This window comes from Pogona vitticeps, chromosome 14 (genome assembly GCF_051106095.1).
Source record: "Pogona vitticeps strain Pit_001003342236 chromosome 14, PviZW2.1, whole genome shotgun sequence".
NCBI classification, from domain to species: domain Eukaryota; kingdom Metazoa; phylum Chordata; class Lepidosauria; order Squamata; family Agamidae; genus Pogona; species Pogona vitticeps.
The window spans coordinates 2,087,582-2,112,871 of record NC_135796.1 but is presented as its reverse complement, the minus strand read 5'-3'; the positions used below and the strand labels follow the sequence as shown (position 1 = coordinate 2,112,871).

The following is a 25,290-nucleotide window of genomic DNA, read 5'->3' as shown; positions in this document are numbered from 1 at the left end:
TCCAGGGCACACACACACACACACACCCAAAAGGCGAAGGGGGGGAAACACTTCTGAGAGTCTCTACCTGGAAAAACCTGGAAACAGGGTCACCATAATTCAGAATTGACTTAATGGCATATGAACATTATTTAAGAAGCGATGAGCTTTCAATATGGTGCATTTTTGAGTCCTCCTTCAGGTGTAGATGTTTTAAAACATGGGGGCCCTGCTAGGTGCTAACCCCCCCCTCTATTCAGCACAGGTTAGGCCCCATCTGGAGTCCTGTGTCCACTTTGGGACACTTGAAGAAGGATGCTGACCAGCTGGGAAAAATTCAGAGGAAGGCAACAAGGAGGATCGGGGGGCTGGAAACCAAGCCCTCGGAGGAAAGATTGAAAGAACTGGGCAGGTTTAGCTTTGAGAAGACGGAGGGGAGAGAGGATCGCATTTTTCAAAGACTTAAAAGGCCATCCTACAAAGGAGGGGAAAGATGGTTCTCCATCACTCCAGAGTGCAGGACATGCAACAATGGGTTCAAACTAAAGGAAAACAGATTTTCCTATCAGGAAAAACATCTTATCTGTCAGAGCAGTACAGCCATGGAGCCCATGACCCCGGGAGGGGGTGAGCGTCCCAGCGCTGGAGGCGTTTGAGAGAAAACTGGACCACCATCCACCCGATCTGCTTTGACTCAGATTCCTGCCTGGAGCAGGGGGTTGGGCTGGATGGCCTCCGAGGCCCCCTCCCGACTCCATGATTCTATGCAGGAGCAGCAATTCCCCAAAGCCCCCCAAATCTGACGTCATGGCTGGTATTCTGGAAGGCAGACGGCCGGCAGAAGAAGGTGGAGGCACGAACCTGCGCTCTCTCCCGTCTCCAGAGGCCAAGGGGGTGGCTGGCCCCCCCTGTGGATCCATCTGCCGCTTTGCCGAGTGGCACAGGGTCCCTCTTTTCGGCTTGGAGCACCACAGTGGAGGCTGGCGTAGCAGGAGGAGGGGGAACCACCCGGGGGGGTCCCTGGAGCCGAGCCAGCCAGGAAAAGAGAGGGTGGGCCATGGGCCGGAGATGCACTGCCGTTTCGTGGCAAGAGAGGGCATGCCTGCCCTAAGGAAGGGCAGGAGCATCCGTGAGCACACCATGCGCGGCTCCCGAGAGGTGTTCCTTCCATGCAGGGGGAAGGTTGGATCCAGGATGTGGGAGCAGGGATTGCTCTCCTGCTTCCTCGGTTCGAGAAGTGGGGAGCACCAAGGGGATCGGTGACGGCATCCGCATCTGTTCCTGCTCCCCCCACCCCAACACTGGGAGAGACAGGGCAACAGCAAGGCAGGGGCCATGCGCCTCTCGCGCATCTGAGGAGGGGGGGAAAGGAAGAGGGTGTGAGCCATCGCCTCGACAGCCTTACGGTGGGGCAGGAAGGCGCAAACCATGGCCTGCTGGGATTACTTCTTGGAGTTCTGGAGCTACGAGACCCCCAAAGTGATCGTGGTGAGGAACCGACACCTCGGGGTGATCTACCGGCTGGTCCAGCTTCTGATCCTGGTCTATTTCATTTGGTGAGTCGCTCGGTCACGGAGGAGATGGATTCAACCAAGGGTAGACGGGGCTGGTAGGTTTTCTCCCTCCCCCCCCAGCTTTACCCACATGCGTAAGCATGCCCCCCCCCGAGTGTAGTGTGGTGGACAGAGTGGTGGGCTAGAACTCAGGGGGGACCTGGGTTCAAATCCCTGCTTGGTTGTGATACCCAGGGTGGTTTAGCAGATAAAGTGACAGACTAAGACTCGGGAGGACTGGGTTCGAATTGCCACTCAAGCATATATACTCACTGGGGGTGTTGAACTGGTAAAACCATTTTTTAAATACCTCACTTACCACAAACACCCTGTAAATTGGTTCCAAATCCACGGTGCAGAACCCATCAGCCTCGGGCTGTGGAAGCGCATGTCTCACGAGGGTCAGCATTTATCCCTCTTAAATCTATGTATGGCTACTAAACTGGACTCGATGCTCCATACGGTGTCCCTTCCAGCTCTGCCGTTCTAATGATGATGGTGACGGTGATGAGACCAACCCAATGCCTTATCTTTTGTACCTTGCATTCTACCATTCACTTAGACAAAGAACTTGGGCGCCAGCAGGTTAGAAACAAAAGCTCACGTTTACAGGCCTTCTGTTATTATGTTGAGAGCTTCTGGCTTAAGAACAATTTAAAAAAGAGGGTGGGGGATGAATAATATTTTGCAGGAAGTGTCAGGCGGGCGATGCTCACGCTGGGTGAATACCGAGCATCCAAAGTTGTTATCAGCGGGCTGAAAGGATCAGTGGAGGCACCACAGATCGGTGGCACTTGGTGGCTATCCCTCAAAGAGGTCCAGCACCTTGGGCGGGCCTTTAAAGTTTGGGTGAAAACCCGGAGCGTATTTGCTGCCCAGCTGACACCACCGGATTCTGCGGCCACAGATCAGTTGGGATCATAAGAGAGAGAGAGAGTGTGTGTGGGAATCTCGGTTACAGGAGAACATCAGGTTTGAGGGAGAGTATCATCTTAGCCATTATTATGAAAATCTGTCTACCTGAACAACTTCATATCTACTGGTGGGAAGCGTATCGCTGCCTGAGACTCTGCCCCATAGACCCTACAGTCTGATTCATGGGTTATGCCTGAAACAAAGAATGAATGGGACGGTACGTCCATGGCTAAGGCCATAAAAGATGTCTGGTTGCAAAGTCAGAAACCAGTTTTGGCCATCTACTGTGTGCCTGCCTTCTGCTGATCTTAATTTCAGGGGAAACTGGGTTTTTGACTCTGTTCCTGGTCTTTACTGCCAGGTACGAGGTGGGATTCCCCTCCTCCTTCATGCATTCCTGTGAATCTTAAGCTTTAAACTGCCAAAAGCAGAGCTTGGAAAGTTACTTTAATAAGTAATCAGTTGCTGTTACAATTCTGTGCTGCCCCCGATGATTAGACTTGCCTTAGAACTGCAGAGCTAGAAGGGATCCTATAGATCATCAAGTCCATAGGGAGGCCCAGTTGGGGAATCGAACTCCCAACCTCTAACTCTGCAGCCAGATGCCTCTACCACCGTGCTCTCCCACAGTTAGCTACTATTATTTAAATTCCTTTAAGATACAACTCTTTCTCTTTTAGTTTTGCAAAGGTAACTACAGTAGTTACCTTTCAGTTACACAAAAGGCTTCCTCTGAGTAGGATGCTGGGAGCTACTGAGCTGTGTTACAAAAACATTTTGGTGTCGCAAGCTCACTAACTATAAAAATAACAGTTGTGTTCCAAAAGGACTAATCTGGTCTTGTCAAGTGAATCTTCACCAGGAAGTTGATGGAGTTACTGCAAAACTTACAGTAACCTTAGTTACTGCAAAAATGAGCTAATTGCAAGAGGAACTGATTATGTGTAAGGAATTATCTTCATGCTCTAGCCACCGAAATTTGTCTCGTGCTTGTCACAGGTACGTGTTCATCGTCCAGAAAGGTTATCAGGAGAGCGAGTCGGGGCCAGAGAGTTCTGTCATCACCAAGGTGAAGGGCGTCACTCGATCTCAGAACAAGGTGTGGGATGTGGAAGAATACGTGAAGCCACCAGAGGTGAGGGCATGGGGACACCCTCTCCAGGCAGGCAGGCAGGCAGGCAGGCAAGGAACAGGCTCCTGAAAGACCACACCCCAGTGGGAGGAAGACACATTGGGCATGCCTGTCTTCTTTAAGGCATCAGGTGTTACCTGGAAGAATGCCCATTGGCCAGAGTTGGGGGAAAGGTCTGCTCCAAACTCTGCAGAACCAGATCTGGAAGGGGGTGGTGGGTTCCTCTGCCTGAGGGAGATGGCAGATGAATTTATCATCCCTGCTACTTAGCGAGGCCCAAGGTTTGGGCCCTCCAAGCCCTGGTTCCACTACATCACCAGGAGCACAATTATGGGGTGGGCCATCGTGATGGTCTTGATGGTCTTCAACATTTGCCACACCTCCGCTTGGATAGGGTCGTACTAGGTGGAGAGGCTTGATGTTCTGTGCCACCCCCCCAAAAAAAGCTGGGGGCTCACAGAGATGGTGGGTCAGGTGCTCTCTCTGCTCACCTGGTGTCTTCTCCACAGGGAGGGAGCGTCTTCAGCATCATCACCCGCGTCCAGGTGACCCCTTCACAGACTCAGAAGACTTGCCCTGAGGTACAGAAGGTCAAGAGAGACAGATTTGGGGGTGGCCCCTAGATGACGGTCTAGACCAGCCCTCTCAGGAGGTTCCCCCAAGTGTTGGCCAAGCACATTGCAGGAACCGGGCGTGTGGAAACGCCTCAGAAGCGGCACGACAGGGCTGTTTAGAGCCGCTAGGTGGAATAGCCGTGTTGACACCTTGCCTCCAGTGGCATAGGAACAAGAAGCCAAAGGAATCCTAATAGGAAGGTGGATCAGGGCCTTGCCCTTGATCTCATGCCATTTACTTGCCCACACGTACAGAACCAATCAGGGGAGGGAGATGGATCTAACTCCATGCAGGACCTGAAGGGCACTCAAAAACTCAAATTCTCAGTGATTTTCCACATCTTGCTGTTGAGCTACGGCATCTAGACACCCAAGGAGAGGCAGGGAGGGAAGGAGGGAAGAGGGCTAAGCTAAGCTAACAAGCTGCGAACAAGACTGTTTAACCGATTTCCTCCTCTCTCCCTGTGTGGCCAATTAGTGCACATTTATCTGGGGAAAACTGAATTCCCAAGTATGACTTCACCATGAGTCAGTTCTCATTTTTTCTTGCTGTGTAGTTGCACCCTTACTTACTCTGGGAAGAGCCAGTTGAGTTGTGCTTGAAGGATAAAAATCATTTCTAATTTTTCTAATATACAGGTCAATCTGCACATGCAATTTAATGCAAGCCGGGTTGCATTACGTCCTTTTAGATTCCCCTCTCCCTCCCTCTCTTTTGGTGAGGTCTAAGCGGCCACCCGCACATCTTGGCCAACTTCTAACCATGTGGTTACATCTCCCTTCTTCCGCAGAATCTGAGGGCTCCCTGCAGATCAGACCTCGACTGCGCCGAGGGCGAGATGGACATGCTGGGAAATGGTGAGCCGGCCGAGGCAAGAGCAAGCCCCAAGCAATGCCTGCATCAGGGAGCATTGACACCCAGGGCAAGGCCACGCTGCGGCCTGAGGCAAAGCGGGGCAAGAGGGCTGCCTCCTCCCCTTCTGTGCCCCAAAGCCAGTTGGGGCCAAGGGTTCAATTCCTCCCCCCCCCAACAGTGCTACTAGGCATGGCCCTGATCTGTGGCAGGATAATTCAGAGCGAGTGCGGGGCCTGCCAAGTGACCCAAGGCCCTCTTCCCTAATGCCACCCGGTATTCGCTGTCTCAGGGCGCAATTACACCGGCAAGCTGGAGTGATTTGGCTTTGCCGTGTCTTGATCCAGTCTCTTTTACAGTGGTATCAGATTTAGATCAATGGTTCCTTGTGCTGGCCAGGATTTCGGGGAGCTACAGTCCAAGAACACCTGGGAATGCAAGGTTGAGAACCGCCGGTTTTGATGGTCATGTGAAGCCCCCAGATTGTTTCATTACCACACTGACCTTCAATCCAATGTGATTTGATACACGCCCATTGCCTTCTTCCTTTGATGATGCCCACCTGGGTGATTGCTGACACTCCTTTCTTATGTTTTTCTTTGTCTGTGCAGAGGTGGTCTAGTGCTAAACTACTGCACCCAAGGAGTGATAAGGTGATCTAGCGCTAAACTACTGCACCAAAGCAGTGATAAGGTGATCTAGCGCTACAGTACTGCATCCAAGCAGTGATAAGGTGATCTAGCGCTAAACTTGGTAGTTTGTCTTTACAAACAACAACAACTTGAGGGTAGCTAAGGAGAAAGAGCATGGGGTAGGTTGTTCCTGTTATCCCAAAACATAATGCTCCAGTTCCTGTCCCTTTGTGAACAGCCACCTATCCTTTTTTGTGCCTCTAGGAGAGAAGACAGGAAACTGTGTCCCCTTTAACCGCACCAAGAAGACGTGTGAGATTATAGCCTGGTGTCCTGTGGAAGATGGAGCAGCTCTCAGGTACCATTGAGAAGGCAGAGCCTCAACAGGAGTAGAAGCACCTTTAACATGCTTTGTGAACTGTGGTTCTCTCTAGCTTGCGTTATTTCTTAATCTTTTTTCTCTGCTTGCTAGTGAGAATTTGGCAAAGATGGCACCGGAGTTTACCATTCTGATCAAGAACAACATCCATTTCCCACGCTTCCGCTTTTCCAAGTAAGAACTTCAGAAAGTCCGCGCTTGAGGACGGATGGGTTTGCAAGACCCAAAGTCACTATCCCTCATTATACTGTGAGAGAAATTCTAAAATCAGGAAGTCCTAGGGCACCTCCAGTTTAGCATGAGGCTCACCCCCCCAATCTTTATCTCCTGGTCCAAGGACCACAGAGTTTACCAGGGGTGTAGGTAAATCTTTACGTTCAAGTGCCAAGATCGAGAGAGGGGGCAGGCCTGTAGAGACTCAACAACACAACTCAGACAAATGGTTTGCAAGTCAAGTTCCAAGTCCCACCTCAAGGAACCTCTGAGTCAAGTCCAAGTCAAGTCACCAGTGCGACTTGAGTTGGACTTGAGAATGAGTCGCGACTCACATGTCGCCCACCCCTGGAGTTTACCAGAATTTATACCCAAACCTTTAAAACCCACTTTCCTTCTCTTTAAGAATGCCGTTTCAGTTTAAGACTTGTTTGCACCTCTTTTAAATGTTTAAGCATTACATTAAAAAGATGTGGAAGGGGATTACCTCCTGCGGCTTGCACTTTTTGTTTATTTGTTTCTCAAATGCTAACTGAAAACTTCCGACAGCGAGGCTCTTGCTAGGGAAATCAGCTTCCAATGGGAAGGGCTGTTTTCCAAACTCCAAACCCCATAAAGACCAGTAATGAAAAAAAAGCTTTCAGGATGAAAAGGACCCACAATTCACAGGGGGAAAAAGCACTGTACTGAAACACGAGGAGCGTCGTATGGATGGCTGGAAAACTGCTCCAGAATGTGATATTTTTAGGAGAATAAAAAAGACCCTTAGATAAGGATTGATGTCAGCTGACCACCTCTTTCTTCTGTGTCTTGGGACATTTGTGAGAACAGAGAGTTTGCGCTGTGACAAACCCAGACCTACTGGGATCTGCCACACGTTAACTAAGCTGCCACCAACCATTCCCTATAAGAAGTCACACAGACCAGGGATGGATTTTCAACAAATAAAAGAATAAGGTTTATTTAAATCACACACAGGGAAAAATAAAATGATCAGGTGAATAAGATAAAGTAACGTGGCTTATTCTCATTCATACATGCATACAGTTTGGTTCACACAGAACCCTTAACTTGAAGCACAGACCCTGAACCTATCAGTTCTGGCTAACCAACAGACACCTGAACCTATCAGGTTGGTACTCTGACACACAGTAGTACCCTGTCTGACACACAGACTCCCACACCAGCTTCTTCTTCCCAGCTGATGCTTCTTCACATCCCAGTGTCTCCTAAACTTCACCACACAGGCTTCACCTATATATACAGTACAGCCCCTCCTCCTGATGTCCCGCCTTCCACTCCCCATAGGATGGAACTTTCCCTCCAAACCCATGACAGACAGGTAACATCAGTGCTGTATGTAACACCTCCCCTCTTTATAAGTTGTTTTGTAGGGGGAAAGCTAAGGTGCTTTTTCCCAAAAAACAACCTGGATAAAACACACAACAACAGTTATACATACCATATCATACTTACTTATACTTACATTCTAAGTTAACCATAGCAATTAGGCATTTAAACATTTACCATATACATTACATCAATTTACCTTTATTCATACAAACCAAGTTCAAAAAACAGGTACATTTAACTTTTTGTCATCAATATATATACATAGTCCATGTTTCTTTCGCCGTCTTCATTCTTCAGGTCTTCTTGACAAGGCGTCAGCAACACAGTTCACTGACCCTCTGACCACTTTCACTTCAAAGTCATAGTCCTGTAGGTTTAAAGCCCACCTCATAAGTTTGCTATTGTGGGTTTTCATTGTCTTTAACCATTGCAGTGGTGAATGGTCAGTGCACAGAACAAAATGTCTTCCCCAGATGTAAGGCTTGGCCTTCTGGATCGCGTAGACTATGGCCAAACACTCCTTCTCCACGGTTGCCAAATGTCTCTCACCTTTTTGAAGTTTCCTACTCAGGTAGGACACTGGATGCTGGTCACCATTCTCATCCTCCTGGCAAAGAACTGCTCCCACCCCGCTGTTAGACGCATCGGTGTAGATGATGAACTCCCGGTCGAAGTCTGGAGCCCGCAGCACTGGATAGTTGATTAGCGCCTGCTTCAACCTCTGGAACGCCTCCTCACAGTCGCTGGTCCACGGGATGCGGTCATCAGCCTTCTTCCTCGTCAGATCGGTCAGCGGAGCCGCAATCTCGCTAAACCTCGGGATGAACTTTCTGTAGTAGCCCACCAACCCAAGAAATGATTTGATTTTTTTCTTGGTGTTGGGTCTGGGCCAATCACGAACAGCTTCTATTTTGGCCTCCAGGGGTTTTATCACTCCTCCCCCTACCATGTGACCCAAATATTTTGCTTCTGGGATACCCAGCTGCAGTCTGTTCTCTCTGCAGGGCCCAGGCCACAGCACTTCCTCCCCTGGATTTAAGTGCCTCTCCCCGGCTTCCTGGTCATCCCAAACTTTCTTTCTGACCTTTTGAGCTTGCAGGGTCTCTGCTGCTAGCTCTAGGTTTCTCTTTAGGTCATTCATCAAGGTGTCTATGTATGTCACAACGTCTTGTGGGTCATCCTGGGTGATCTGCTCCCAATTTTGTTTGATCAAATCAAGGGGCCCTTTCACCCTTCTCCCAAATAAAAGTTCAAATGGACTGAACCCGGTACTGGCTTGTGGCACTGATCGATAAGCAAACAAAAGGGATTGCAGCTTCTGGTCCCAATTGTTTGGATTCTCTGCCAAGTAAGCCCTAATCATGCACATTAGAGTCCCATTGAACTTCTCAGTTAACCCATTACTTTCAGGATGATAGGCAGTAGTTTCCTTGTGCTTAATTCCACAGATTTGCCATAAGCGTTTCATGAGCTTTGATGTGAACGATGCGCCCAAATCTGTGATTATTTCTGAGGCAAATCCCATCCTGGACATATACCCCACCAAGGCATCTGCCACTGTGTTAGTTTCAATGTTAGTCAAGGGTATGGCTTCAGGGTACCTCGTGGCATGGTCCACAATGGTGAGAATTAACCTGTTCCCCCTCTTTGTGGCCTTGGGCAAAGGTCCCACAATATCCACCCCTATGCATTTGAACGGAGTGTCAATCACAGGCAAAGGGCACAACTTTGCTTTGGTCCTGTCGCGGCTATTCCCCTGCCTTTGACACACATCACATTGTTTACAGAACTCCCTGATCTGCTTCCCTATGTCAGGCCAGTAAAAATTCTGTGTGATTCTTTGCTGTGTTTTGTTCACCCCTAAGTGCGCAGCAAACATGTCAGAGTGCCCCCTTTGTAAGATCATGGGGCAATACTTTTCAGGTACCACTAGCTGACTTCTGATTCCCTCTCCCCCTTTTGAGATATTCCTCAGGGTCTCTCTATATAAAATCCCCTTTTTCTCCAGAAATCTCACTGGGGTTTCAGGTGTTAGCTGGGCGTCAGTCACCTGTTCAAAACACTTTTGGAGAGTGGCGTCTGCCTTTTGCTCCTGTCCAAATCTGCTGTCTGTGGTTAAGGTTTCCACCACAGCTTCTGAACTCCCCTCTGCTTCCGTCTCTGGCTCATCATTACCCCCCTGAACTGTCCCCGTGGTGGCTTGTGAACGTGTAATCACTAGCACCCGTTTCACATGTTCAGCCAGGTCATTTCCCACGAGCACGGCTGCTGGCAGAGTCGATGAAATTGCTAGCCGCCACACTCCCCTCCAGCCGTGAAAGTTGACAGGTACCTCCGCGACTGGCAGTGAGATTACCTGCCCCTCAATCCCTGCCACCTTCATGCTCTCATTTGGGATTACACATTCCCTAGGAATAATATCTGGATGGCACAGGGTCACCTGGGAACAAGTATCCCTTAACCCCCGATACTGATGGTCAAGTATTCCTACGTCCACCCCTGCTGTCTCAAACAACTGAGAATCCGTTCTCACCAGTAGGCAGCGCCTGACCTCTACAAGAGGACCATTTTCCTCAGCCTGATCAGCAGCTGTAGCTGTTCCAGATTGAGTAGCCATGGCAACAGGCTCCCTCAGTGACAATGAGCCTTGCTCCTTCTGGACACAGAACACAGCTTTTGGCTTGGTTCCACTCGAATCCTGAGGCACCATTCCTTTTAGCTGCTTTAATTTCTCACACTCTGAGATTAGATGGCCCTTTCCCTGACAGAAATAACATTTTCTGCTATATTTTGAGTCTTTCTCATCTTGTTTTGGTTTTCCCTCCAAAATCTGAGGTCTTGGTTTCCTGTCTGAGGGCTTCCCTTCACCATGGGCCCCTCCCCCTTGCTGGCTTTTCCCTGGTCCCTGAGAGTACTTAGGGTCCCATGTTTCCCTCATGTTTTCTTCAGAAGACTTCAGATTTTGATGTTGTGCCTTAACCTGTGTGCCTTCTTTTGGTTTCTTGTCTAACTGCAATTTCTTCTCTTTTATTCTCAAATCCAGCTCCTTTTGCTTAGCCTCAAACTCAGCCCTGATCTGTAAAATTTCTTCCTCAGCCCTAGCTTTTATCTCTTTTACTTTTTCTTCAGTCTTATCTCTGATTTCTTTTAATTTAATGTATTTTTGCTGATTATATTTTTCAAGATCTTGCTCACTTTGTCTGGCCTGAGCCTCATACTTTTCTCTTTCCGCAATTTCTTCAACTGATAAATTGTTATTTCTCTTATTGAGGAATGTTAATTCTAATTGTGCCATTCTAATTCTATGTTTCAGTTCCATCTCTTCTATCCTCATGGCCATTTCCCTTTTCCTGGCATCTGCCTCTGCCTGACTGATTTCAGCTCTTTCTCTGGCCTCCCTTTCCATTCTCTCTATTTCAAATTGCCTCATCCTCAGTTCATGCTGTTGGGCTATGAGCATTTTCCTGAGTTCTGGGTTCTGCTCTCCTGTGCTGTCACCCTGCACTGAGCCAAATTCATCCTCAGAACCTTGGTCAACCTGGGGGTCTTTCACTTCACCCATTTCTGCCATCTGGCTTCGAGTCAAGGGCATAATCCCCCCTCAGAACAGGCTGCTTTAAAAAGTCAAGCCTCAAAATAAAACGACCACTTTTTTTTTTTCCTTTTGCCTCAGAACCAGCTTTCCCTAGAGATTGCTGCTGTCCTTCAGCACTTAACTTGCAACAGTTGCGAGCCAGAGCCTACCCCCCTCTGCTAGGCCTCTCAGCAGGCAGGCTAAATCACTGTTACTACACAGTTTTGCCTCAGCTTTTTTCCCGCCAAAACCAGGCCGCCTCAGAGCACCCTAATCTAGTCTCCCCAGTTGGCACGTTCTTCCACTAGTGCACCCCCCCGTGAGGTACACCTAGAAGATTACCTACGCGCCTCAGATTGTCCCTGACTAGACCCCCCTTGCTCTGGGCACACTTGCCAAGGCTTTGCTGGACCGCTGGACAACTGGACCAGTCGTATCCCACACGCTGGACACCAATCAATGTGACAAACCCAGACCTACTGGGATCTGCCACACGTTAACTAAGCTGCCACCAACCATTCCCTATAAGAAGTCACACAGACCAGGGATGGATTTTCAACAAATAAAAGAATAAGGTTTATTTAAATCACACACAGGGAAAAATAAAATGATCAGGTGAATAAGATAAAGTAACGTGGCTTATTCTCATTCATACATGCATACAGTTTGGTTCACACAGAACCCTTAACTTGAAGCACAGACCCTGAACCTATCAGTTCTGGCTAACCAACAGACACCTGAACCTATCAGGTTGGTACTCTGACACACAGTAGTACCCTGTCTGACACACAGACTCCCACACCAGCTTCTTCTTCCCAGCTGATGCTTCTTCACATCCCAGTGTCTCCTAAACTTCACCACACAGGCTTCACCTATATATACAGTACAGCCCCTCCTCCTGATGTCCCGCCTTCCACTCCCCATAGGATGGAACTTTCCCTCCAAACCCATGACAGACAGGTAACATCAGTGCTGTATGTAACAGCGCTTCTTCTGATCCACCTTTGTTCGGCTTCTTCTGCAGAGGAAACATCAAGGACTACGAAGATGGCTACCTGAGGTCCTGCACCTTCAACGAGACCACTGATCTTTACTGTCCCATCTTCAAGCTGGGCTTCATCGTGGAGCAGGCGGGAGAGAACTTCTCTGCGCTGGCAGAAAAGGTGAAGAATGGCGTTTCTCGCCCTTTTTGCAAAGCCGACCTCGTCCTTGTGGATATGGTGGTCATGGAGACCACAGCCCACCCCACAGAAGTCAACTCACTGTGGGATGTCACAGCAGGGCTATCGTGAGACGCCTTGCTTCCTCAGGGGGGACGACAAGATGGCTCCCCTCTCCCATTCCATGTAGACAAACCAGACACCAAATCTTTCTGCTGCCTCAGAGCTGGGAAATATTTGGGTCTTCTGAATCACAGCTCTCAGAATGTCATTTTCAGCCATGGATCAGGCTGGCCTCTCCGACGGGCTAAGCTAAGGAAGGCAGCCTTGTAGTCATTTGTTCTGGAAGTTTCCAAGACCTCAGAACAATCTGAGGTGGGAATTAGTAGGCGGTGGGCTCTCTGACAGCTCCCCAGAAATAACGTTGAATTGCTGCGGAGACAGAGGTTGGGAGTTTGAATCTTCATCCCTTGGCAGGGGCTGTGATGATCTCTAGCATCCCTTCCCGCTCTGCTGTTCCAAGATGAGGATAATGATGCTGGAGAAGAAGGAAAAGTTGCTTTTTAAGCACAGCCTCCACAGCAGGTGTGGTTCGGAGAAGCAACTTTCCCCATTCCTGGTTGGGAAATAATCACAAGAAGTATCTTTACGCCAAGCGGATCCTACGCTTCTAAGAGAAGACTCTGAAGGTCTCGGTAAATGTTCATCAAGGTGTCCATCATTAGGCGACACAGAGAAAGGCAATCCTTGTGGTTCCCCACTCATAGATGGAGATTACCGAGGACCCTCCTGCCGGTGTTTCCAAAGTGGTGCTTCATATTTCGATCGCTCACATGGAAACGTGGTGGGTTGGCCAGCCTGCCCACCCCACTCCCTGCCATCTTGGCTGGATGGCTCCTTCCGTATCCCCCTCCCCAGCCCAGAAAAGTGGGCTTTTCTCCCCCCCCCGGCCTCCCTCCACCCAAGGGGGCAGCTCTTCCCAGTTCCCGGTAGCCGGCTGGCCTTTAATTGCCTTTCTTTGCACATCCATCGGCCCGCATGGCTCCCTCGGGGGGGAGAGAGAGAAGGTTATGGATTGCAGCAGTAATCAAGCTGGATCTATCAGCCCTGCCGGCAGCTGCTAACCCCGTAATTGACAGAAAGAAGCAATCAAGGGGGCCCTGGGAAATGCTCTCCGGGCCGACGAGTACTTACTAGTGGGAGGCTCTCCCCCTGCACGCAATGTTTATCCCTGTACCACCACCACAAGACACAGATTGGGTCTGATTTTCAGAAACTAAGCAGAATCAGGCGCGGCTAATACGGAGATGGGAGATGGGACTCCGATTTGGAACTTCGACCCAACGACTTGCCATGGACCCTGGAGACAACCTGATAAGGGTCAGGAGAGAATCCTGCCTAAGGAAAAAAAAAACCCCATGGAGAACCACGGCTGCCTGTCAGAGTTGATCGGGTGGGAAATTGTCGGTAGAAAGTTTTTGCTGTGAAAATGGCTTGGCTGTGATATTTTCCTCCCTGCTGAAAATCTTCTCGGATGAAAACCCATGTTGTGCAGATCTGTTCTTCTGTTCCTGCCACATTCACAGAGGAGGGTTTGCAAACTCATTAAAAAAACATTTTCCAAGGTGGTGGAGCCCTTTTTGGCTTGCGCCCTTGGAAACGACAAAACTAAAGAGGATTCCAGCCCCTGTTTCATCAAATTAGTTTGTGACGTAAGTCACTAGCCGGTTCGCTATGTGCACACGCGTGTGAAGGTGGTGCAATGAATTCACAAAGCTCTGATCGCACGTGGCCAGCACCGGGGCAGACTGGCGTAGCTCTTTCTTCACGGGGTTCTTCTGGGGTGCTGTGTGGGTAAAGATCAGACTGGGATGCCAGCCATTCTGCGTGAATGCCATCACAGTCCATCCATGTGGGCCGTTTCAAGGCTGTAATTCATGTCCCTTCCTCCAGAATAGCACAGAGCTACGAGGGGCCTTTTTTTCTCGGTCCCACCACCTTCACAAATATGTCTGGTGGGGACATGGGAGGGCCTTCTCTGTGGCTGCTCCCAGAGACTCTGGAACTCCCTGCCACTGGAGGCCAGCCTGGCCCCTTCTTGGCCATCCTTCCATAAGCAGGCCAAGACCTTTCTCTTCAGGCAGGCTTTCCCCCAATGACTGGCTGCCTGAGAGGGCTTGTTTAAATAGATGGTTTTGTTCTTGTTTAGTCATTCAGTCATGTCTGACTCTTCGTGACCCCATGGACTGGCGCACACCAGGCCCTCCTATCTTCCACTGCCTCCCGGAGTTTGATCAAAGAAATAGATGGTTATACATATATATTTAGTGTGGCAATTGTTTGATCTTTTTCATCATTGTATACTCACTGTCTTTAGCACTTGAATATCGTCTTTTAATGATGTAAGCCACATTGCATTGCTTAAGGAGAAAAGCAGGGTAAAAGTATTTTAAATAATGATAATGGTAACATAGCATCTTCCCATGGATGTGTCCTGGGGGAAAATAGAATGCAGCAGATTCCCAAATAGAGGGGCTTGGATCTCTACATATATATGCAGGTACACCCCCCCTGATGTTCAGTCACCAGAATGACCCCCAAATATTGCTCACCCACTTCTGGGAGGGCTTCCATCAGAGCCACAAATTGTGGGCAGGGGAGATACGGAGACCGGTGATCACAGTCAAACCCTGCATCAGAGGAAACAGACGAGTACTGTGGGACCCCCTTATCTGCAGAATGAGTATCCACTGATTCACTTATCCACAGCCTGAAAATATTAAAAATATTAAAAGAAAAATCCCATAAATATCTATTTCCATAGTGTCATTACCAGAACTGAACACTAGTGGGAGCCAGAGACCACGCTATATACTGTAATGCATTCACAATTGTCTTATCCGTTTTTTTCTGCTGGGGGGGGGAGGTTGGCGCTTGGACCGGATCTCCTGCAGATTGAGGGGGTTCCTACTATATCTGGAAAGCCCCGGGGAGATGGATGCTGCTCCGTGCTCTGCCATGGTAACGATGCCCTAGTGTTTGGGAGGAAAAATTCCCCCTTGGTTGACCTCATCCTCTCTCTTTTCCTGTAAGGGTGGAGTGCTCGGCGTGATCATCAACTGGAACTGCAACCTGGACTTGCCAGACTCTGAGTGTAACCCCCGCTATTCCTTCCGCAGGCTTGACCCCAAGTGGGCGCAAGTCTCCTCTGGCTACAATTACAGGTAATAAGAGCACCATCTTGTTCTTGACATGGGGGGGGTCACTTAAACCACCTTGCTTCCTTTGATGGTAGAGAAATAGGTAACCTCTCCTAGTGCCCTCTGCTAGCATAGGCAAGAGGGAATAGCCTCTCTCTTTCCTCCATTATAGAAATTGATGGAGCGCTGAGGCCAAACCAGACACGACACTGATTCTGTATCTAGAAGCAGTGCTTCTTCAAGTAGTGAAAGATGTCTGATTGTAAAAGCACATGAAAAGTAGGTGGTTCATCATTAGATTGTAAACGCTGGCTTTCTTTTGCAACTCTTGTTGCAGTGAAGGAGAGATATTCATTTTAGAGAAATGTTGTAAGATTAGGACATATACAGAAAAATATGTTTTTGATGGAGGTACACTTTAGTGCATGAAAACGAAGAGGATGGAGGTCCAAATGAGAAAATACAGAGAGCGTACATTGTTGGAAGAGTTTTATGTCTTTGTTGTGCATCCACAGAGTTTATGGAGGCTGCAAAGTGCATATCAAAACTCAAACCCTTGGTTGCATGTTTGGATGGGGTACAGACTAATATTTCTTATATCACCCCTTTATCATCTGGTGATGACATCCCTCTCGCCCGGGGGTTCTCAGCCGAGGCTTTGCTGCCAGCTCCTGCCCATGTCCGCCGAGCTCTCTCACGCCTCTTCTTTTGCAACTCAGGTTCGCCAAATACTACCACCGCCGCGGGAAAAGCACCCGGACGTTGATCAAGGCGTACGGCATCCGGATTGACGTCATTGTGCATGGGCAGGTGAGCCTCCTGGGGCTCCTTGTGTTTCATTGCTCCTGAAAGGTGGGTGGCTCTGACAGGGCAGAGATGCTGAATTTGCTCTGGGTTTTAAGCGGAACTTTCCAGGAGCCAAACCTTGACCTCCAAAAAGGTTCAGGACCTTGGACAGCTCCTGAAAAGGTGTTGCTAAAACCAGGAGTGGATTGACCAACCCAGCACCATTAGACCTGCCCGCCTCCAGTACTAAGCATTTGCTCTTATTGGGAAGACTGGGCAATGTTAAGGCCACTGATAGACCAGACCAAAGTTTATCTAGTCCAGCTTCCTACGGTGAGCCAGTGGTCTATGGGGAGCCTGCCACCAGCCCTTCCACCTCATTCTCCAGCCATTGCTTCACAGAGGCATAAAGGAAGTGATACATAACCACCCTGACTCACAGCCATCAGTGGCTCTATCCTCTAGTCATGCATTAAGTCACCTTTTCAAAGTTGCTCACATTGGCAGCTACTGCTTCATCCAGGAGCAGTGAGTTCCGCAGTTCTGTTTCGGAGGCGGAGAAACAAAGCCAAGTTCTGAAAGCCGAAGCCCTCCAGAGGTCGAGGGCCCCGGTGGCCACCCTCCTTCCACTTTAACCTCACCGGCTGGAGTTAATGCAAGCTGGAGGTCTCAAAATCCAGACGGCGCCAGAAATGGTTGCATCTGGTGCTGAAATTGGTTCTTCTATCCCTCTCTCCTTCAGGCAGGGAAGTTCAGCCTCATCCCGACCATCATTAATTTGGCCACGGCGCTGACCTCTGTGGGCGTGGTGAGTACCTTTCCTCTTATAGCAATCACCTTAGAACGGCAGAGCTGGAAGGGGACCCTCAAGATCATCCAGCCCAGCCCGTCAAGGAGGTCCAGTGGGGGGAATCGAACTCCCAGCCTCTGGTTCTGTAGCCAGAGACCTGAACCACTGAGCTATCTAGCCGTTCCTTATGCCTTCACTCTACAAAAGGAACATTTCCTTGCCTAATCAGCCTCTTTTTTTTTGTTCCCTGGCTAGGGCTCCTTCCTCTGCGACTGGATCTTATTGACCTTCATGAACAAGAACGACGTGTACAGCTCTCGGAAGTTTGACCAGGTACAGGCACGTGGCCCCGCGTGGCCCCAGACAGGGCTCACAAGTCTTTGGTGGCCAAGGCAGGAGATTCCAGATGCCAGACTGCCTCGAGCCACTGGGCACCGTCCAATGGGAAGCTGTCACACTTTGGGTTGCGTTGACTTGGATCCGAGCTGTCCAGCAATGTAGCCGGGACCTGTGCTGAGGTTTCCATGTCCCCTTGTTAGGAATCCGGGAATCCTTCAAGGATGTGCCAGAAAAACTTAGGCAGATGATGGTGGAGGGGGGCCAGTCATGCATTCAATGGAGAAATCTTTTGGTGGACCATGAAGGGTCTAAGAAGGGGGGCTTTATGGACACCGTGGACCACCAGGAAGACGAATAAACAGGTTTTGGTTTAAATCAAGTTTGACTAAATACGAAGGGGCAGGACCTGTTCTCCATCATCTCAGAGTGCAGAGTATGTCATAATGGGCTCAAGCGACAGGAAGTCAGATTTAGGAACCCTCTGTCAGATCTGCTTCGATTTGGGTTCCTGCCTTGAGCACAGGGTTGACCCCAATGCCTTGGAGGCCCCTTCCAACCCCAGGATTCTACGATTCTAAGACAAGGCCCATTGGAAAAAGATCAAAATGCTAGGATAATGTGCCAGCAGCAAAAAGAGAGAGGAAGACTGAATAATATTAGAGATGTCACAGCTTTGAGTTTGCTAGACCTGAGCAGGACTGTTAGAGAGAAGTCCTTTCGGAGGTCCTTAGTTCACAGGGTCGCTTGCCAGAAGAGAATCCACCAGCGCAAGGAATACCATCCATTCCTTGCCTGGAATCGTGACAGACCACCGCTGTCGGTTACGAGTGGAGCCCGAAGCACCCCAAAATTTGGGGAGAGCAAGGGTGGGGGGGACAGGAAGGGGTGCTTAAAACCTCCCTGGGCACCCAGTTTGTGCTACAGAAGGGGGCTGTGCCTCTTTGTGGGGCGGACTGGGGTCTATTCCTCTGCCCCCGTCCATGACTCTTCATCGGTTGTCCTTCTTTTCTCCCCTCATTTGTCCAGATATCGAAAGCCTCGGAGGCGTCTCCGACCACCGAATGCACCATCATCTCCGCCTCGTCCTGCACCCGGGCGGCCTCGCCCAAAGACTCCAGCCCCGCCGTCCGCCTCTGAGCTTCACGCCATCCCCCCTGCCGCCTGCCCGTTTGCCAAGGCGGGTTCATTTTCCCTTTCTCTCTCTCTCCCCCCCCCCCCCAATATCCGATGAAGCAGCCACTTCCCAGTAAAAGCTCACACCACAAAATGAAATTAGCCCGGCGTTAATGCGCCAGGGGACTGGCCTCGTTTTTCACCATGACAAGGTCCTGGAATCTTGTTTCCCTCGACAGACGAAATGTCCTCTCATTTCACACAGGAGAGAAGGAGAGACGAGGGGGCATTTCCCCCCCCCACCTACTGAAAGAGAGAAAGAAAAAGCAAGCCAACTTCCCCATCTGTCAATATCTTTCCATCTACTTGTAAGGGGTGCGTGCTGGGGGACCACTTCCACCCCTATGACCCATTTCCTGGCTTATCCCCCAGCACCTTTTATTCCAAAGCAGGAAGGTTGCTTCTGGCCCCCCAGGAAAGGGGCATGCTCCCTGAGACAGGGTTAAAATGGAGAGGGGTTAAAATCCCTGCAGATTTTTAGGCTGCAATTTAAAAAAAGAAAAACGGCGCCAGGGATAAGAGGAGTTACCAGGATTGTGACAGGGTGCACGTGGCCTCCCAAGGGCACAAAGCACACCCCTCCTATGCAATGGAGCGAGCGGGAGCCCCCTTGAATCCACAGCCCCCACCCTGACCCCAGGGCAGCCGGGCTGAGGGGCTGAGATAAAAGCCCCTTAAAGACAGACAAAAGACCTCAAAATAAATGCGTGTTTCCCTCAAAGGTCTCCTTTCATAAACAAGTCACATGGGAGTTGTAGTCCACCAAACTTGAATAAGGCCAGGTTTTATGGAAGCCTGGTTGAAGTCATGGGAGTTGGCAAACCCTCCATCATCTGCCTGAAGAGGGAGAACGGATAGATAGTTTCTGTCGCCTGAAAGACAACCAGTATGATGGGGGTGTGGGATGGCTGTCAGGTTTAACCTGGTGGTGGAGTACGCGTTGTCTTTCTGTAATGCTGAGAAATGTGCCTTTGGAACAACCCACCACATGAACTGGAGAAGTCCTCCCTTGCTTGTGAGCGTCCTCAGAAAGCACGAAGATGTGCGGAACTGAACCTACTGCCCAAGTGGGACAAGAGGCCGCGGCGACCTGCAGGAGAGAGCGGTGCCAGGAGGAATGCCCAACCCAAATATCTCCAGATGGAATGCAAGCTGCTAGTCCACATGGAGTACACATTCCAGCCCAGGGCAAATCAAAGGAGTGTGCCCACAGCTTCTGTCTTGTCTGCTTCCGAAGTGGTGGTGGTGGTGGGGAAAGACAGAGCCGGACTGACCAGGAGATGGGAGCGTAATTGAATCAGGCAGACTCCGCAATCCAATTAGGTTCACGTTGCAAGGTCCACTCTGGGGAGCTTGGGTTCCTCGGCCGGACGATTTAAAAGGGTCAGAAGGCAGGGCGGCCTCCAGACGAAATGTTGAGGGTTTTTGGGCACTTGTCTACCTCCTACTACAAACCACACGACGTGGTGAAAGCGGTTCTCTTTGGAGTATAGCAGGCGTCGCAGGGGGCTGCCTGGAGCTGCTCAGGGGCTAGGAGGAGGTTCTTTTGGCTTTACCCACTTGGGACCCCACTTAAAAAATGGGATCCAGTTGTTATAGCTCCCACACTGCAGCTGAGACCCCAACCGACCCAGGCAAGCTGGGGAAGCATTTATCCCCATGAATCCACGGCTGGCAAGGATGACCAGCTGACGGATGCAAGAGGGTCACCCCTCGTGGGACTCCTTTGCTTTTTCTTTCAATCCCAGCCATGCGAGCAGGGAATGCTGGCGCAATGCTTCAGTGTCGAGGGAGAAGCCCTCACAGGCCCTGAGCAGGGGGGTCAGAGAGCCCAGGGGGGAGAGAAGGAAAGGTTCACAGGGAGGCTCCCTCCATTCTTTACACAGAGGTTTTGCTGCAATTTTTTTTAACGAGAAGCAACCGCAAATTGTTTCCTCGCTCGTCCTCTGAACTACCTGCCTTGCTGCTGACAGTCTCCAGGGGCGTGTGCGTGCACATTTCATCATCCTCAGGAGAAAGCAGGGAGACCCAACCTACACACAACGTGGGTGCCTTGCGGGAGGATCAGAGACAGAGAACAGAAGCCGAGAGGGCAACTAGGGGAAGTGAGTCTCTCCAGCTGGACAAAGAGAAAGCCCTTCTCCCTGGCCTTGCCGCTCCCCCTCTGGCTGAATTTCTTTACTGGATCAATCATCAATCAATCCAGCGGCTGCTTAGAGCTAGGTTATCGTTGGGGTTTTCATCGGTCCCTGCAGTTAAGCTGCAGAAATGCAGCTATCCTCTTCCGAAGCGGATGGAGGCTACGAGAGGCGTCAAAGCCTCCTGATTTTGTAAAACCCCAATAAACTGCCAGGTGCCTCCTGAAGACCCACCTCCTTGCTTCGTTGGACCCCCTGCTAGAGTTTACGGAGCAGCGAAGCTGCCCCTCAGCCAAAGAGCAACTGAAATGCCTGCCATGAAAAGGGGCAGAGGAAGACCATCTCCTCCCTGACACGTCACGTGGTGTTTAAGGACCATCAGGCAGCTCGGGAGCCTCTGGCTGGAGACTCAATGCAGCCGCATTTAAACCCAGTGAGTATCAAACCCAGGGGCCGAGTCGGGCTGAGACACAGAGAGACCGTTCTGCCAGCTGCTAATCGGGAGGGAAAAGGAGTTTATTTACAACACGTAAAAAACAAGCTGGGATTTTTTAAAAAAGAGAGAGATTAAAACAGAAAAACAGCCCCACGATTCAAGGCCTTGCTCCCAGGGCCCATCAGGAAAGGGCACGGAAGCAGCACCGGTGTTGTGTTCCCACGGCTCCATCTGCTCCCAGGAAGGCTTCCGGAGACCGGCCCTCTCTTAGAGGCGCTACACCTCCCAGAAGTCACTCAGTAGAAGGCCCCGGGCCTGCGCTTTCCGCTGACAGACACATGGGGTCTGGAACCACGTTCGTCTCTGGGCGAAGCCCGACCTGAAGCAGGCTGTGAGAGCAGCTCAGGACCCCAGGGCCCTAGACGGAGGGGGGGGGGGCGGGGAGAGGAGGCCGTGCGGCCAAGGGTGCCGTGCGGTCTGGCCTCTCGGCTGCAGAAGGAGCCCCGCCGGATCGTGCAGGGGATCCTCTCACAGGACCAGGCGAGGGTTCATCTGAAGCAGCCAGGTGATGTTCTCCAGCAGGTAGGCCATGTTGTAGTGCCGGGCGATGCTCTGGAAGACCTTCAAGTGCTCCAGGAAGGTCTGGGTTGGAAGGGAAAGAGAGACACATATACAAAACCAGTTCAAGAGGAGTCTTTCTCAAACAGAGAAATGGAGGAAGAGGAGGATCGGCCTGGAGTAAAAGGCGTCAAGAGGAAAGAGCGGGCGGGGTCATCACTCACCTTGGTGGGGAGCAGGAGGTCAAAGTCCCCGGCGCAGCTGCAGTAGAGGGGCATGTGGGTGTCCTTGACGCCTTTGCACTTCTTGCACACCTGGAATACAAGCAGGGGGGCTTGGCATCTGACTGGGCCCTGCCGGGTCCGAGGCCTCCGGCAAGCCCAGATTCTCTCCTCCACCTTTCCCAGCACTGAACCAAGGCATCGAAAGGGGCTAGCAGGCGGCTGTTCACACACAGGGTCAGAGGTCAATGACGTGCCCTTACGAGGACCTCTCGGGTCACCCTGTACCACAGGAATCACAGGAGGCAGGAGGAACAAGGGCAAATAGGGAGGGGGTGCCGTGGGGAGCACCAACGCCCAAAAGGGAACTGAGCAACCAAAGCAGAAGAAATGGATGATGATGGGAGATGGGGGGGGGGAAGGAATCACTGAACCTGCATTTTTCACCTCCTTCCTCTAACTCCACCAGGACTCACGACCTTGCTCAGCGGTTTAAGGTCTCTGGCTGTGGAGCCCAAGGTTTGGGAATTCGATTCTCCCCTATGGGTCCTCCTGGACAGGGTCAACGATCCAGAGGGTCCCTGGTGATGGGGATGGGGATGCGCAGGCAGACACGCCTGTCTTTCTTTGATTGCTCACGAGGCCCCTTTCCTGCTGCGGGTGTGGACGGCAGGACTGAAAACTCCTCTCTCCCAGACAGGCATCCTCCACATGAGTTCCCTCCTCCCCGGGTGACGCCTGGAGGAGACGCCAGGAATGGCAACGGGCGCCATCCCTCCTTACCAGATCCTGAAGGGTGAAGGCCATCAGCTTCTTCTGCAGGGCCTCCACCAGAGCCATCTCGATGGCCTCCGAGTCGTACTGGGCATGGCAGCTGGAGCAGACCCAGTTGGGAAGCACCGAGCCGTCCTGGAGGAGGAAGAAGAGTAGGCGATGTGGCCGAGGTCGCTCTGAGAGAAGCAAAGGCAGAGAGCAGGAGGTTTTGCACACCGCAGGCGCCTCCAGGCAGGTGAGCTCAGGAAGCAAAGTGAGAGGCAGAAGACCCTGGGGAGCAGCTGCCAGTCAGAGCAGGCGGTCCTCGAGGGCAGGGGGGGGGCAGACCATAGTCTGAAGAAGGGGCCTATGAGGGCAGTTCCACTTAAGAGACCAAAAAGGAAAGAAGAGTCCAATTTGAAGGGGAGAAACATTTTAAGCAGGGACAGCCTGGTGAGGAAGGCTCTGGGCAGTCAACAGAAGAAGAGGAGACAGAGGAAGGGCTCACCAGACGGCAGGGGGGGATCTGTTGTCTTATCTGGGTGGGAAAAGTGCTTCTTCCTCAAAGACCATAAATGTCTTCTTGAGGGTCAGTGAGTGGGTCCCAGTCTTGGGTCAACCCAGAGTGTCCTTGGACGGCAACTCCCAGAAATCCTGGCCATCATCAATCAGGGTGAAGGCTTCTCCCGGCGGCCGTCCAAGCCCATCTTTAAGGATTTAAAGGATCTGGCCCTGCCTATAGGGAAAGAGGGTAGGGGCCATGTCCTCCCGTGGAGGACCGAGCAGCAATGGAGTTGGCCTTGAGTCTCTAAAACCTGAAATATGTCTTAAGCAGAACTGACCAAGCCCCAAATGTTTTGAGAACAGGCTAAGAATCGGAGAGCTGTCTCGAGATAAGGAAAAAGATACTGTGACCTTGGCGGAAGTTGCAGGAGGAAGGAATCTGGCTGAAAATTCCTTGCACCTCAACGGAAGCACCCAGAACAGCTCATTAAAAGAACCCGGATGGTACAGCCTGTTAAAAGACGCAGAGCGACTGGTCAAGTTCTCAAGATCAGGGATGATGGGGTAGAAGGTGGAAGGTAACCAGTTAGACTAAACCATCATCTTTGAAAGGATGGCAGAGGCTATTTGCACTATGCTTCATATTATCTCTCATGGAGAACTCTGTACGTGCTTGGAAGCACGGACAGCCTCAGATTAGCCTTTTATTTTCATTTTTTCTGTAGGAAACGCCCTACGACGCCTTTGAGCTCTGTCACAACGGTGCTGCTGGTATATTCTCGCTGAAACATTTGATCTTTTGCCAAGCGGTCATACTTTGCTCCTTTTTTGCCTTTTAATAAACTTACAAAGTTTTAAACAAGCCGTGTTTCATTCGGACACCCGAAAGGGGTCGAGGGAGGGGTACCGAGAGGCTCAGAAAGCATTACTGGGTTCTCTGGAGTGTTACGGAGGGTTGATTGGCAACCAGAAGCAACCACTTGCTTCTCTGTGTTTTTTCCCTGAAGCACTCAGGAGTCAAACTCACAGCACGCAGGGGAAGTGCGGGCGACAGTGGGCATTTCCTGATCGCTCGCGTGCTGACCCTCTTGGGCACCCCCCAACCCAGGTAAAAGAAGCGACCGAATGGTTACAGGACCCCTCGGGGTAACCTGAGGAACCTTCTGCACCTCCTTCCTGGGGACGGGTGACCGAAAGGCAGCTCTGCCAGGAGGGGGCCCCTGGACCCAGGCAGGAGGGTGCTCACGCTAGCCCTGAGGTGGTGGTGTTTGGGGTGCCGCGTACCTGGGAGAAGACCGGGTCCTTGCAGAGATCCAGGTCTCGGCAAAAGTTGCAGTTCTTGCAGATCATCTCCGGGAGGACGTAGGAGCGACAGGGATCCCGAAACTGGGCCTCGTCCGAGAACTCCCCCACGTCGATCAGCCGGAGGAGGTCCCGTTTCAGCTTGCTCACCTGGTTGGTGATGTTGGGGTCCAGAGACAACACCTGGGAGCAGGTGGGTGGGTGAGGAAGAAGAGGGTGAGGCTTCTCACCTGTGCGTAACCCCCCCCCCGCAGAGAAGGGTGCCCATTTCTCTGCCCCTGCGCAGCCAGAACTCTCTTCCCCACCCCACCCCTCTGCCGGATGACACACCCGGGGGGGGGGGGGCTCACCTTGCAGACATACTTCACAAACTCCAGGGCGGGGTTGTTCAGCACCAGGTGTGAGCCAGGCAAGACCGGGAACATCTCCGACGGCTCCGTGGTCCGTCGCGAGCCGCTCACTTTCTTCTGGATCTTCTGGGTGATGGTGAAGAAGCTCTGGGTCAGCTCGTTGGAGACGTAGTCTTGGGAGAAGGTGATCACACCTGGGCAGAGGAAGGAAGCAGGCAGACGTGGATGTCAAGAGACACACACACGGAGGCACTTGACCCCGTCGAGGAAACAACCCAACCCTCTACGGGTGGAATAGAACAATTCCTTAGTTTTGTGGCCCTTACGGGGCAGAAAAAGACATGACGAGTTCCCCCACCCTCCTTCTACTCTTGTGACGCAGG

At 51.1% G+C, this 25,290-nt stretch overlaps 2 protein-coding genes across 3 annotated transcripts in view; one reads left to right on the top strand and one right to left on the bottom strand.

Annotated features, from left to right (window-relative positions):
* Positions 1-1,283: 1,283 nt before the first annotated feature.
* Positions 1,284-19,366, top strand: P2RX2 (purinergic receptor P2X 2). The gene is made up of 12 exons (XM_072983147.2): positions 1,284-1,535; positions 3,447-3,582; positions 4,089-4,160; positions 4,985-5,051; positions 5,943-6,036; positions 6,151-6,231; positions 12,222-12,360; positions 15,451-15,581; positions 16,277-16,367; positions 17,086-17,151; positions 17,389-17,466; positions 18,499-19,366. Exons 1-12 carry the CDS (start codon positions 1,408-1,410, stop codon positions 18,607-18,609), a joined length of 1,194 nt encoding a protein of 397 aa, XP_072839248.2. The 5' UTR covers positions 1,284-1,407; the 3' UTR covers positions 18,610-19,366.
* A 2,231-nt stretch (positions 19,367-21,597) lies between these two features.
* POLE (DNA polymerase epsilon, catalytic subunit) overlaps positions 21,598-25,290 on the bottom strand; it is a 44,815-nt gene continuing 41,122 nt past the window's right edge. Inside the window, exons 45-49 of one of the 2 annotated variants that reach the window (XM_072983728.2) lie at positions 24,908-25,101; positions 24,540-24,740; positions 22,782-22,907; positions 22,002-22,091; positions 21,598-21,861 (exon numbers count right to left, since the gene is read on the bottom strand). In XM_072983728.2, coding sequence (XP_072839829.2) covers positions 21,748-21,861; positions 22,002-22,091; positions 22,782-22,907; positions 24,540-24,740; positions 24,908-25,101 — 725 coding nt within the window. In that variant the 3' untranslated portion in view covers positions 21,598-21,747. Of the gene's footprint in view, positions 21,862-22,001; positions 22,092-22,781; positions 22,908-24,539; positions 24,741-24,907; positions 25,102-25,290 lie in introns of those variants that run through there. The other variant, XR_012081992.2, reaches the window with a different exon arrangement.

Coding starts and splice junctions, on each gene's coding strand:
- P2RX2 (XM_072983147.2), top strand. CDS start 1,408: ATGGCCTGCTGGGATTACTTCTTGGAGTTCTGGAGCTACGAGACCCCC. Junction 4,161..4,984: donor CTCAGAAGACTTGCCCTGAG/GTACAGAAGGTC, acceptor CTTCTTCCGCAG/AATCTGAGGGCTCCCTGCAG. Junction 15,582..16,276: donor TCCTCTGGCTACAATTACAG/GTAATAAGAGCA, acceptor TTTGCAACTCAG/GTTCGCCAAATACTACCACC.